Genomic DNA, 13,637 nt, shown 5'->3' on the forward strand with positions numbered 1-13,637 from the left:
AAGGCAGAGCTTGAGCCAAAATCCCCCAGCTTTAAATAAGGATATGAATTAGTGAACAGGCCACTGAACAAGTGTTGTATGTTGAGAAGGAAGGATCTATGAGATGCAACAGGAGGTTCTCAGATTCATTGTACTATTTATCCGGAGGAAGGGGAACCAATGGCCTTTGAGATATTGCTGGATTACAACCCCCATCCGCGTTAGCCAGCATGGCTAATGTTAAAGTATGATGGGAGTTGTAACTCAACAACAATGGAGGGCCCCACCCCTTTCTTAATCATACAAAAACCCTATTGGGGTAAATTCTGACAAACAGAAGCTCCAGTTATAACCAAGCGATTCTCATTACTATTAACTGTCGTAGGAAAATAATAACAGTCTTCACATGATCTACTGACTGCAAAACAACCTGATTTTACTTAGATATGACTAGTCATATTCCAAAGTTGAACCACTGGTCTCGTGTAAGGCTTGTTCACTCTTAATAGTATATATGTGTGGCCTGTTACATATGAAGAATGGGATACCAATGGACAAGATGGACTTTGTTCCTCTTCTTGCCACTGTTGCTGCTGCTCATTTCTCTACCATAAAAGTGAATTTCCAGGGCTGTTGGCAAAGTGTGATTTGGTTTCTCTGATCTCTCCTTTTAATCACAGATTAAATTGGATGTATCTCAAAGCCCTTCGGCCACATGTGAGGTGCATTGGGGAGGGGTTCGAATACAGGAAGGGAAGCCAGAAAGAGACGCCACCAGAAAAAAGTCAGCATATTACTTTCTGTTCTGTTCTAAAACATTCTAACGCTGAATTGCTAGAATGGGGTTGGTGGTAAGAGCATTCTTTTAGATGGAATGAGCTTTCCCCCATTGTTTGTTCAGGCTTCTAGCCTCTAAGTGTGTAGGATGTTGGGTTGGTAACAGCATCTTTTCAGCTACTAGTTTGGAAAGGCTTTCTTCTTGCCATTTCTGTGTTGTGACTTAGCAGTTTTATATTGTTTTGCTTGCTTATTGATTTATGGCTTTTTATTGTACTCTGCTGTATATTCTGTTTTAATGTGCTGTTCACTGCATGGGGGGCTTTTTTGGCTGAAATGTAGTATACAAACAAATAGTAATAATAATAACCTGCTTCCAGCGTTCATGTATACTGTTCTGCTTCAAAATGTAAAAGACAAAACCCAAAACAAGATAAAAAAATAATATTGAAAAACCATTTGATGTTTAAAACATGTTAATAACTGAGAATGTATTTAGGATGATACTTGGTACATTTAACATATTCATCATTTTTACCAGTTTTCGAAAGCACTTTCTGACTCATTCATGATAACCATAGATGATCCAATAGTATATCAGTTGTACTTACAGGAGGTCCTACGAAAAGAAAAGACAAGGAAAGAAAGACAAATATATGTAAGTTTATGAAAACTTGAAAGGTATTCATATAGAGTGTCCATATAGATTTTTTTTTTTATGAAAGTAGTCTCACCCAGCATTAAAGATTATTATTTTGCTGCAAGTGCCAAGCCATCTCATGTACAAAATACCTTGTGTTCACAAGTACATCTCTGTCTACAGAATTTTTCTTAAACATACAGTTCTGCAACCCTTGTAGTCTGACTCATAGGAACTCCCTCCCTTTCCCCTCTTGGATTTAACCTCAGCACCAAGGCAGAATTGCTTGAATCTACAGTTACTCCTTCTACTTTTCCTAAGACAGGCAAACTTTCTTTTATAATCAACTCCTTTCAAGGCCTACTTATAAAATGTTCCCCATTAAAAATGTCACACTTTATGAAGCAATATTAGCACATTTTTCCAATTATTTACACTCAAAAGCTTTTTGTACAAATGTTCTAGAGAACATTATCAGAGGTCTGCAAATCACATCTAATATTTCTTTCAGGCTTATTAAGAGGAGCAGCTGTAGCCATCAAATCAATGACTTTTCATTAGCTTTTATACTTCCCTTTTTCTTCTGACTCAAGTATGTTGCAAAGGGGGCACATAATAGCAACAGCTGTCCTTGAAGTTTGCTTTAAATATAGTCAGACTTTCATTTTTAACAATGTGATTTTATTATGTAGTTAACTAAAGTAATTTCTTGTTGTTGTTAAATGATCCTAAAGAGAATTTTAAACTTACAAGGTATTTTTCTAACAGAAAGCAAATTAGTTTCATTTGTTAATAATGTCATGCGTTTATGACATTTAAAGGCTCCAAGGTCTACTGAAATGCTATGCCAAATCACAGTGGTTTCATTTGATTTATGAGGATGAGCTGCCTAGGGCTCACACGCTTGTCCTCTTGTGGTATGGTTGTCAGTAAGCTGTTGAAAGCTTTGATTTCCATTTTAGATGTAACTGCAGTTTAATATCATCTGAAATCTAAACTGTAGATATAGGTTGTTGAAAGAAGCCAGCTTCATAAACTATGGTTTGAAGTTAGCTTGTTGCAACAAACAATGGTTAAACCCTTTGTATAGAAAAAATTAAAAATAAGTTTGCTATATCTGTGTTATATATTTGTTACACTTGTTTTGTTTTAATACACGTGTTACTGTTTTTATATTTTTCAAGTCTCTTTGGGGAAAAATACTATAAAAATTGCTTTTCATATATGAAACAGTATCAGCAAGCATGCCTTCACAAAATGAACCAGGTGAAAACACACACACCAGAAGCATTACTTTTAAATCTGAAACATACCAATCTCTCCTCTTCTTCCTCGCTTGCCTCGTTTACCAGGAGGACCTGAAAAGCAAACAGTTCCCGATTTGTAATTGAGGAGTGCAATTAAAGTGGGCTAGTACATGCATGAAGTCAACGTGACACCCAAGCATGGGATCAGTGACATCACGATTCAACCACAAATGCCTCCTAATGGTCTTTCAAGAAAATAGTCTTCCTTGTCCCATCCTCAGCAGAAATGCCACAGAATTCATTGGCACCAATTATTTCATGCCATTTTAAAGCTTGGCTCGCCTAGCACATCTAGTGCTATGCATGTTTACTGGGAGGTATGCCGTGCTCATTCCTAGGCAAGTGTGTAATGGATTGCAGCCTTAAACAATAACAACAAAACTGTGAATGCCTCAATGGTTTAAATAACAACAGAAATGTCCAGCACATGTATAACATACTAGTAACAATGAAAAAGTCTTGTTTGCAGCAGTAGTTAGTCAAAACTAGGGTTGCCATATGTCCAGAATTTCCTGGACACACTCAGGATTCAGCTGTTGCACACTGTGTTTGGGCAGAAATCACAAAAATACCCTGAAAAATCTGGACACATATGGCAACCCATGTCAGACTAATTCCAGAAAGATAGCTCAAAAACATCATAATTCTTTTGAGATTTTGCAATTTATTTATTTTTTTAAAAAAAGCTCAACAACTTTGTGGAAAAAGCTCAGCAACTTAGTCAATACAGAGTAACTCAGAACACCTGAAATAAAACAGCCTTTGCTTGTTGCCTTACATGAAATCCAGAGCCATGGTGCCATTATTAAGGCCTCTCCCAGTTACCTGCACTGCACATTTCAATCATTAAAGGGACCAGAAGCAGAGCTTCTGAATTTCTGATAATTCCTCAGACAAACTGTCATCAAAGATATGCATTATGTTTTAACCTTTGAAATAAAGCAGGAATGAGGAACCTGTAGCCCTCCATAATGTTGTGGGACTCCCAACTCCCACCAGCCCTAATCAGAGCGGCCAATTATCAAGGATGATGGAAGTTGCAGTCTAGGGACATCTGCAGGGCTGGCTGGATTTTTCTGCACATTCTGGATGTGGCTGTGTGTTGGAATAGACAAATGTTGGAGGGAAAAACCTCAAATGTTTCAAATCCTAGGCAAAAGTTGTAACACACTGAGGTCGGTTTCAGATTACCAGTAAAGATGGGCAGCATCTTAAACATTTTCTTCTTTTTGTAATATATATTTTCCTGGCCACTTGATGTAGCCAGGAACAGTAGTCCTAAGCTCATCTCAGCTGCCATGCCATCCCAAAATATAATGCTTGAAGAACACTAAGTCGTAATGTAGCACCATTCCAGATGCATTGAAGAGAAAGAAAGGTGGCAGTTCCCGGTCTCCTTTAGACTTGTAGACTTGCTTGCCTATATCCTGCTGGACAGTGTTCTGGGACAATACAGTTGATGAAAACTTGTTTTCATAAATTAATCCCTAAACATTTAATTAACGTGCCATCACTAATAATATCAGAAATGTGGTTGTAGGATAGATTGGCTATTGTTAGTATTACTCCACCATGCAAAAGGAGAAGAGCTGGCAAATTGCATTTGTGTCTGAGCATCAAGGGATAATGTATAAAGCCCCATTTCCTCTCCCTTTTAAGGTAGCAATGCGTTTCCAGGAGAAGCAGAGGGAAATGCTGAATTTTGGGCCAGCTTGTGCAAGATATTCAAGTACAGCATTCTGCAGAATCTCTGGCATAGAAAAGACAATTGTTTGTTTTCTCCCTATCAATTTGTTCTAGCTATTAGCTTGGGAAAGGATCCTGCAGCAGAATTCCATGCCTTCCTTTCTACATGCAGAATAGGGATCCCCGTGTACAGTACCACACGTATTCCTGGTCCAATATAAAAGTCACCAATTAATCTCAAAACAATTAATTAATGTTTAAGTACAGAGAGTAAATTCTGTGCCACGTAATACCTTACCAACACAAAGCACTTTAGAAACAACCTCTTGCTTTAAATGTCACTTTCAGTTTTAAAGCCTCTGAGAAAGAAATGTGACTTCGCGGTGGAACAAACTGGTGTCATGAAGATTAATGAAACCAAATAATACACAGAAAAAAACAGTGTACAGTAGTTCAACTTGATGGCTACTTATAAAGCATTCAATGTTTTAAGTAGAACAGCAAGATCTGGTGCTATTTTCATGCTTCTCTAGAGAGGTATTTTAAACAAGTTGTTTTTGAGGATAGCATTAATCAATTTAATTTCAGAAACTGTGTTGGTTTATATTTCAATCCCTTGCTATCATGAACTGTCTGAACAAGTTACAGGATCTGTTAAATCTCAGCTTTAAATATAACCAGCAAAATAAAGCAGATAAAGGTAAAATCTACATTTTTAAAATATACATATACTGCTTTTTCAACCAAGCTATTGATTACAGTATAATGACAAGCCAGTCTAATTATATGCACTAAGAGTCCACCCAGACATGACGTTCCCCTATCACTAATAGAACAGGGTTTTTATGGCTTTCAACAAAAATAAAATATGAAATCAAGGAAGCGGTTGGCACAAAAATATATCAATCTCATACAGATCATGGAGTTTACTTGTCATATTGCAAAACTCACTGGGCTCTGGTCCAAATACAGACTTTGGGGCCCCCTAATATTCACTTCAAAAGAAAAGATGACTGTTACAAGGTCCCTGAATTCTTGTTTGGCTCAGATTAAAATTTGAGCTGTGCAAGAACGTGTTTGTAACCACTCAGCTCTCAAACTCCCTGTCATGGGCTGGCCAGGGCAGGACCATGCAGATGGATAGCTTGTTGGAGAGTAATGGGGAGGGCTCTAGTGGGATAGGGTGGGGGTTCTTCCAGACACAGGGGGGCCTGATAGTAAGGATTCTAAGCAGGGGTCAAGTGGGGTGCAGCCTTTCCCTCAGCCTTTTCTCTCACCTCACCTGAACCCACAGCAGGTGCTGTGAGCCCCACCTCCCTCTTCTTCACAGCTGCTGGAGCCTATCTCTGACTACTTCACAGTGCCTCTTGTGCCACCCATACTAGAGTTATCAGATGCTGTGTCTAGCCTTGCTTCTGCAGAGGGGACAGAGACACCCCTTCCATTACCTCAGTCCTGGAGAAACCACAGGAGATGTGAGAATATGCAGCCGATCCCACTTTCAAGGCGGAGTGCCAGGTTGCTAGCTAAGGTGTAGATGCACTAAGCTGAGCCCAGTCCATTCCTTTATACAGGATAGCAAGGAATGTTTCAAGTGCCAGACCAATGTCTAAGCTTTGATTAGTTAGATCACCTGCCTTTGTATAACTGTGCCTTGGATTAACTATGTGCATGGCCTGCTGCACCTAAGACCAGACCAGCACTTTGCATATGTATTGCACCAACCTAAAACATTTGGAATAAAAGCTTTGCAGGGAAAATGTTATTTGAGTTATTGTTCTTCAGCAACTGGGAATAAGGACACTCCCTTTTTCTTCCCAAACCCCAGTCCAGGCATAGACCTGGCATGGACTACTGCAGCATTAGTGCCTTAGCCAGGGGAAGAAAGAAGCATGGCTGCTGGTTTTATCTTGTTTCTCTTGACTCTGGTGCGCTAGTAATATGCCAGTGAGAAGGACCTCGGTTGCTCTTGGGAAATGTTTTTACAGGGGCAACTGCTCAGGTTTGGATATGTGCTAGTTCATAATGGTCACTCCATTGAAGAGGTAAGCATTACCAGACCCCAGAGAAGAGTTCCTGGCTTGGGAGTAACAGTGCAACTATGCACAGAAAGAAGATTTGATCTCCCTATCATGCTAGTACCACAGCATGCTTGTACCATAGCTACTACCACTGTGACTTTGGGGGTTGAAAATTAAATGCAATGATTTCAGTTTAAAAATAAAATACCTCCACTTGCTATCCAAGTGAATTCAATGGAGGCCAAGGCCAAAACTAGAATTCATAATTGGAAATAAATCTCATGCTAGCATCCTGCAATTCTCTGATGATGATGATGATTAAAAAAATAAACCTTGTCAGTTTGCATTTCTTGGTACAGAAAGTATTGATCTGAAATGTAAAGATATTTCCTTTTATAATTGATTCAAGAGGATTCTGGAAGCTTCTCTGTGTGATATAAGCTGGTGCAAGCTGGAAGTTTCTAGCTGACAAGCAAGTTTATATTCTGCCTAGAAACAAGCAGAAGGTTCCTGATGTTTGGGTTATTCCTTCAGAGAAACAGCAGGTTTGAACTACTTCTGTTACCTCTTTCACTCAAGGTCATTGTGTCCTATAAAACAGGCCATAAGGAGCCTGAGTTTCACTTTTTACCTCTCTTTCCTTCTGGTGTGGTGTTCTGTATGTAGTATGCTTAGTGTTAAGGTTTTAGTCTTTCATAAATTATTGGAAATTAAGTCTGCTGCAACTGGATTTCTTATGGACAGTGCCAATCCTAATGTACATTGTAAAGCTCTGCTGGATGAAATATTGCCTCTGGTCTGGGTTTTTTTGTCTTTTGTTTTGGAGAAACCTGCAATGTGTTTATTTTATTCTGCTGACTATACATTGGAATCTGCTCTGGCTCAATATGAGCAGAATTCATGACAACCCTTACAAGTCCTACTGTTGGGGGGGGTGGAGAAAATCTTCTTAAGTAGAGATGTTACATTTTGTTTTAGCTAGCAGGGAATAGAGGAACTTCATATATTCAGCTTGGCAAACACAGAAATAGCTGCTGTCACTTACTTGATAGACATGACTGAAGGACAGCTGAAATAAGCAGGCAGAGTCATTCTATACTAGCATGGAATGAAAGCCTTCTTGTAGTTTCAGTTTGCCATTCCAATGCATTACTACTTTGTCATAGCAAATGTTTTCCTTATCAAGACACAAAAACATGCTGTAAAAAGACAACACAAACAATCACATTTGCATTTTTACAAACCCGCTTAATTGAGTTGCACTGATAATAAGAAATTTAAAGGCAAATTTCCCAGAGGAACTTAAAGGATAATATTAATATTATATTAAAATATATTCTTTTGTGTCCTTTCTAAGGGTACAGTTCTAAACACAGGTACTTTTAAGTCAGAAGGTTCCAGGTCATAGAATCATAGACTTGTAGAACTGGAAGGGACCTTAAGGGTCATCTAGTCCAATCTCCTGCAATGCAGGAATCTCAACTAAAGCATCCATGACAGATGGCCATCCAAACTCTGCTTAAAAGCCTCCAATGAAGGAGAGTCCACAACCTCCTGAGGGAGACCATTCCACTGTCGAACAGCTCTTACTGTCAGAAAGTTCCTCCTAATGTTTGGCAGAATTTCTTTCTTGTAATTTATATCCATTGGTTCAAGTCCTACTCTCCAGAGCAAGGGAAAACAAGCTTGCTCCATACTCCATGTCAGTCCTTAAGATATTGACATTGTGTACTTAGACTTTCAAAAGGCTTTTCATAAAGTTCCTCATGAAAGACTTAAGCTTAGTAAGACTCAAGAAAGGAACTTGGAAGTCATGGAAAAAGAAAAGGAAGTAGAGAGTAGAAATAAATGGACAGTTCTCCCAGTGGAAGGTTGGAGAAAGTGAAGTCCCCCCAAGGATTTGTATTGGGACCTGTGTTTTTAAACTTGTTCATAAATTAGTGATCCCTATATGATCCAATGATCCCTACATTCTGAACAAAATGCTTGTTTAACCTGGAGGTAGGCTGTATGAATTCTGTATTGCTTTGTAACAATTTGTTGGGTCTCTGGACCGTAATAAAGATTGATGAGTTAGGGGTGAGCAATGAGGTAGCCAAATTTGTTGATGATGCCAAATTGCTCAGAGTGGTTAAGACAATATGTGACTGCGAAGAGCCTCAAAAGGAGCTGTCCAAACTAAGTGAATGGGCAGTAAAATGGCAACACACACACACACACATATATACACACACACATACGTACACATAATACCCAGTGTATGGCATCAGTGAAAAAGGCATGTTCCAGCTAGGATAACTGGAAAGGAATATAAATTAATAATGACATTATGCATGATTAGCTTTTCAGCATGGTATGATGCATGACTAGCTGTGGCAGAACGCAGATGCACATTCATATGGGCAAGAAAACAACATCCCATGCTTACAAATGCAGCAAGTGGCTCAAGAATGGAAGCCTGCTTCAGCACATAGCTCTCTTTATCAACACCAGAGGAAGGAGGTTAGAGGCATTTCTACCTCTGCTTTGATTTTCACTGTGACTTTGCTTGAGTTTCTCGACATCTTTGGTCGAGAAACTTACAAAGCATTTTCCTCTGGGGGAAAATTCAGTTAATAATAGTCTTCTTTACAAATGATTCAAAGTACACCTACACAGTTTGAAAAAAAAAAGAAAACTCTTTGTCAGATGCTTCTGAATACCTGTTTCTGGAAACCACAAGCGTGCTCTTGTGCTTGAGGTCCTGCTTGCTGGTTTCCCAAAAGCATCTGGGTGGCCACTGTGAGAACAGGATGCTGAATTAGACAGGCCACTGGCCTGATCCAGGAAACACTTCTTATACGCTTATGCTTTCTCCTGCATGAGCCTGCCTGCCTACTGTGGCCATCACCTGATGACTTACTTCATGCCCAGTCCAATCCATCCCAAATAACTTTATTGCACTAGCTTTTGGACATGACAAATCTGAATCAAAAATAAATACAAGCAAAAGGGATGCTGCGCCACAAATAATAGTCTCTATTCAGATCTCTGCATCTCCCTTACAGTTCACTGCTGTATTGTCTTCTTTCTGATCTTTTTGGCTGCCAAAGCAAAAAGGGCAACTTTTTAAGAGTCACTAGAATGTTTACACTGCTAAGAAGCCATAGTACCTTCTCTAACAGCGAGAGACATCTTTCCTGTATGGACAGCAGGGTGAGAAATTGCGTCTTAGGTCCAATGTGTAGTGGGCAATATAGTAAGTGGTGCAAGATGTCTTCCACTGGCAGTTGCCCACATATACAGAGTCTGTCTTCATACTCTGCTGTATCATCCATAGCTTGAAAACCCAGGTCAGTAAAAGCAAATCTTAGTGAGGCTGGCCTACTCCATGTCTTGTTGCCATCTGAGACTCAGTTGGCTCAGATATGGAATGTTGACTTCTTGTCATGGAACTCTTGCTAGAGAGACCTTATTGGCTCCTGTGGCTTTCAACGGAGCTACAAGACATTTTGCCAAGTATTTAGCTTGATGTCACTTTGATGTGTGGCTAGGTTTTTATCTGCTTTTGTTTTCAACTCTCTCTGCTATGTATTGTTGTAATTTTAAGGCAGCCCTGTTTAGGGAAGTTTTTAATATTTAATGCTGTATTGTTTTTAACACTCGATTGGAAGCCGCCCAGAGTGGCTGGGGAAACTCAGTCAGAATGGGCGGGGTATAAATAAATTGTTGTTGTTGTTGTTGTTGTTGTTATATCTGCTATGATTGTAAGCTGCCTTGAAATGTCTTTATGGGCTGAAAGGTGTGGTACAAACGTTTTTACGTAAATAAATAAATGCACACATAAATATATATTATTTCTGTGCTGGTCGGTACATTCTTGCTGAATGGTCTTTGGTATCCGAAGGCTGTATTTGTATTGTTTTGTTCAAATGCAACAGCTACAAACATGAATATATGTAGTGTCCCTTAATTAATTATTTTAATATCACTCTTCCTTACTAACTTAAAACAGCACATTTATTTATTTGCTGTATCTAATAACTAATGTCCAGCTAATGTCCATTACTTTGTAAAGCTGATGTGTCTCTTCTTACAGTAAACTTGATATTCTGGCTTTATTTTTAAGCCAAGACTGACAAGACTTTTGTGATGACGGTGACAATTTAAAATGGCCACTGAACTTAGCGGTTTCTCATTTCAGTGACAGTGAAACCCAATACTTTAAGATTAAAGGCGGCACTTAGTAAGTCAGGCACACTGGCACTACAATAATCTCAGACAAACCCGCACAGGCAGGACATCCATTTAAGCATAAGACTCTCTACCAAAGCCAACTCAAGCCAGGCATATTGCTTTCAAAGTTTTGTACAAGTATCCCCCTCCCATATCTATCATAATAAATATATCATTTGAAGAGGAGCTTAGTGACAGCTGCAGAAGTGAGTTAAAAAAAAGAAAAAATAAACATCAGTGGCATTCATACATTCATTAATCCTCTTGTTGCATAACAGCCACGAACCAAGTTGCACATTTGTTTGCAAGGAACAAATAACTAAGACAGACAGGAGTATGTCAAAGCCTTAAAAACAAAAGTGCGTTACTTTTTGTTATAGTCCTCATTCAGAAAAGGTGGGGGAACTATTTGGGGTTGGTACTACATCAGTAAATAAAAATCAAACAATTCAACCTTTTCTGTGATAAATAAAGCCAATAACTATGCAACAGCCAGATGAGAGGAAGAATTCCCCCTGCCCCACTTGATGTAAAAGAGAAGTCTGCAATAGCAGAATAGTATTTCATGTTTTGTTTATAATTCGAATACATGAAGTGATTCAGACTGTGTCAAAAAACCATCTATGGTCTGGCTCTTCTTTTTCAAACCACCTTATTCTTAATGCCATCGTTAAAAAAAAAAAAAAAAAAGCCTGTCACCTACATTCAGGGCAGCATCTTTTGGTAGCCTAACCAGCAACTTTGTTAAATATATCTCTTTATTTACACAGACATATACCACTTGGGTAAAGAAACACTAGAATAATTATTCTACCCGACTCTTAACTATCAAAATACAATTTGAACAAAAAGCATATTAAGTCCAAGGCCAGGATTGGGCAGGTATAGCTGGGCATTTGCCAATAACCATATCCCTGAAGGGACCCACTGAAAAGAAGACTTTTCAGAGCTTCTCAAATTTTCTGATTAGAAAGCACTATTGCACTGTAAGTAAAAGAGAGGTTATTCTGAAGTTCGCAACACAATTTAAAGCTTACATTCAGCTATCAAATATATCTGTGTAACGTATTAGTGCCAAGGAATCAAGCAAAAAGTCATTTTAAAGGAAGTATGAAAACTTTGTTTTATTTGTTTCTGCCAATCTGCCTGCCAGTAAAGGAAGATAATATTTCATCTTTACTCAGTCTAGCTGCCATAACTGTAGACTAACAACAGACATCTCTTGACTATGAATAATTTGACAAAGTCTACATATAAATATTAAACAGGGGCAGATCAGAAGCCTATAGAATGTCATTCATTAAGTCCACACACCCCTCCGAGAACAATAGCCACCTATTGATACATCTGTTGTATGGTCAGGTGTTTTATGAATGAAGCCATCTTAGAACGGAACCAGGCAACTTGTAAAAATACATGAGGGATTTCGCCAAGTATATAATAATCAGCTGTGTTGAAAGCTGTACAATGATTAAGTGCTTTAGGATGAGGATAGATGCCTAGACAAAAGAAGTAAATGTAAGAAAGCCATTCATAACCTTCACAGGCGGAGTCTATACTCCCTAGAGCTTTAGCATAATGAATACAGGGTATTTTGATAGAGCATCATACAGAGATTTATGCATTGCCCACTGAAGAAATATCAGGAATGGATGGGAAAGATGTGGGAGAGGAACACTTAGACCTTGGTTGTTCTTGGAACATTGCTGCTGAAAGAAGCCCAGGATTCTTCCACAGCTGCTCTTTCATATACCTTTACTCCATAACTGCATACTTAATAGCTTCAACAGAACTTCTCGTTGCCACTCTAGGTATACTCATTGCCATTCATGCTCCTGATTTAGGCTTCCAACTACATTTAACTTAAATAAATCCTCATCCTCCTTTGAGAATTTTTTTTTATAAAAAAAGAATAACGAAGTTCTTTCTTTACACTAATCTGTTTCAGAACAAAAACATAGACTAACTTTTACAGAAAAACAGAGCTAGTTGCGTAAGTGCTTTTAGCATTAGATAATGTCTATAAAAATACATTTCCCCCTTTTCAGATGTATTTTTAATTATGTCAGCAGGTTTTTCGCCATCCGCCACTGACAAGAGCCCTTTTCACACCTTCAAAAACCATGTGGGATCAATGTGTAAAGGAGAAGCATGAGCTTGCCTGATCGCCCTGTTCTTGGTGTCCATATGTTGACTGGCAGGTAAAAACAGAACTCCCTTATACAGTTGGTTCATAACCAAGAACCATGAAAAACGCAAGGCCTTGATCAAGCAGACTGCATTCATATCTAAGTTGTATGCACATAAACTCAGTTCAACATATGGAGCTTGGACAGTCATAGTCTTATTCACTTTTCCACATGTTGAACCCCGTTCATCTGCTTCTGCTATCCACCCTATGGTCTTTCTTCTTTTGCCCTTCTTTCAAACAGTGTGTAAGCCACTACAACATTGCCCAGCCCACACAGATGCTCTGCCCATGCTCTTACCATCCTTCATGGCAGAGGTCAGAGGATCATAGTGACAAATTCGACCTCCACTCACTGTTGTAGAGTTACAGATGCACAGATTCTTTGTGGCATGTGATGTATGTGTATTTCTCCATTATGCAAGGGCTGCATTTTCTGGAGAGAAAAGTTGGGGAAGAGGTACTAAAGGCAAAGAGAGAGATGGTCAAAAAATACAGCAGGTCCCAGGAACAGGGAGAGAGAAGACGGGTAACAGCATGCAGCAGGATATGTGGGAAAAGCTAATGAGGACTGAGGGTCTCTTATGTATTTATTTCATTTATATACTGCCAGTCTTCTGCAGTGGAACTCAAGGCAGCATACAAAGGCTTTCCAGCTGGTCTCCAATCCTGGCATAGGTAAGACCCAAGCCTACTCAGCTCTAGCAAGGTTGCTGCAATCATGTGCCTTCAATCCATCTCCTAGGATTGTGCTAGCATTTGTGCTAGTATCACTAATATTTAATTTAAAACCTTGGAAAGGAGCAGTGGTGACCTGGGAATTA

The 13,637-nt window shown here is 39.0% G+C and overlaps 1 protein-coding gene across 1 annotated transcript in view; it reads right to left on the bottom strand.

Annotated features, from left to right (window-relative positions):
- The window catches only part of COL25A1 (collagen type XXV alpha 1 chain), a 305,319-nt gene that overhangs the window by 160,216 nt on the left and 131,466 nt on the right, over positions 1-13,637 (bottom strand). Inside the window, exons 3-4 of the mRNA XM_082237135.1 lie at positions 2,710-2,754; positions 1,368-1,375 (exon numbers count right to left, since the gene is read on the bottom strand). Coding sequence (XP_082093261.1) covers positions 1,368-1,375; positions 2,710-2,754 — 53 coding nt within the window. The remainder of the gene's footprint in view (positions 1-1,367; positions 1,376-2,709; positions 2,755-13,637) is intronic.

The sequence above is a fragment of the Podarcis vaucheri genome, assembly GCF_965113315.1.
Source record: "Podarcis vaucheri genome assembly, chromosome: 9".
NCBI classification, from domain to species: domain Eukaryota; kingdom Metazoa; phylum Chordata; class Lepidosauria; order Squamata; family Lacertidae; genus Podarcis; species Podarcis vaucheri.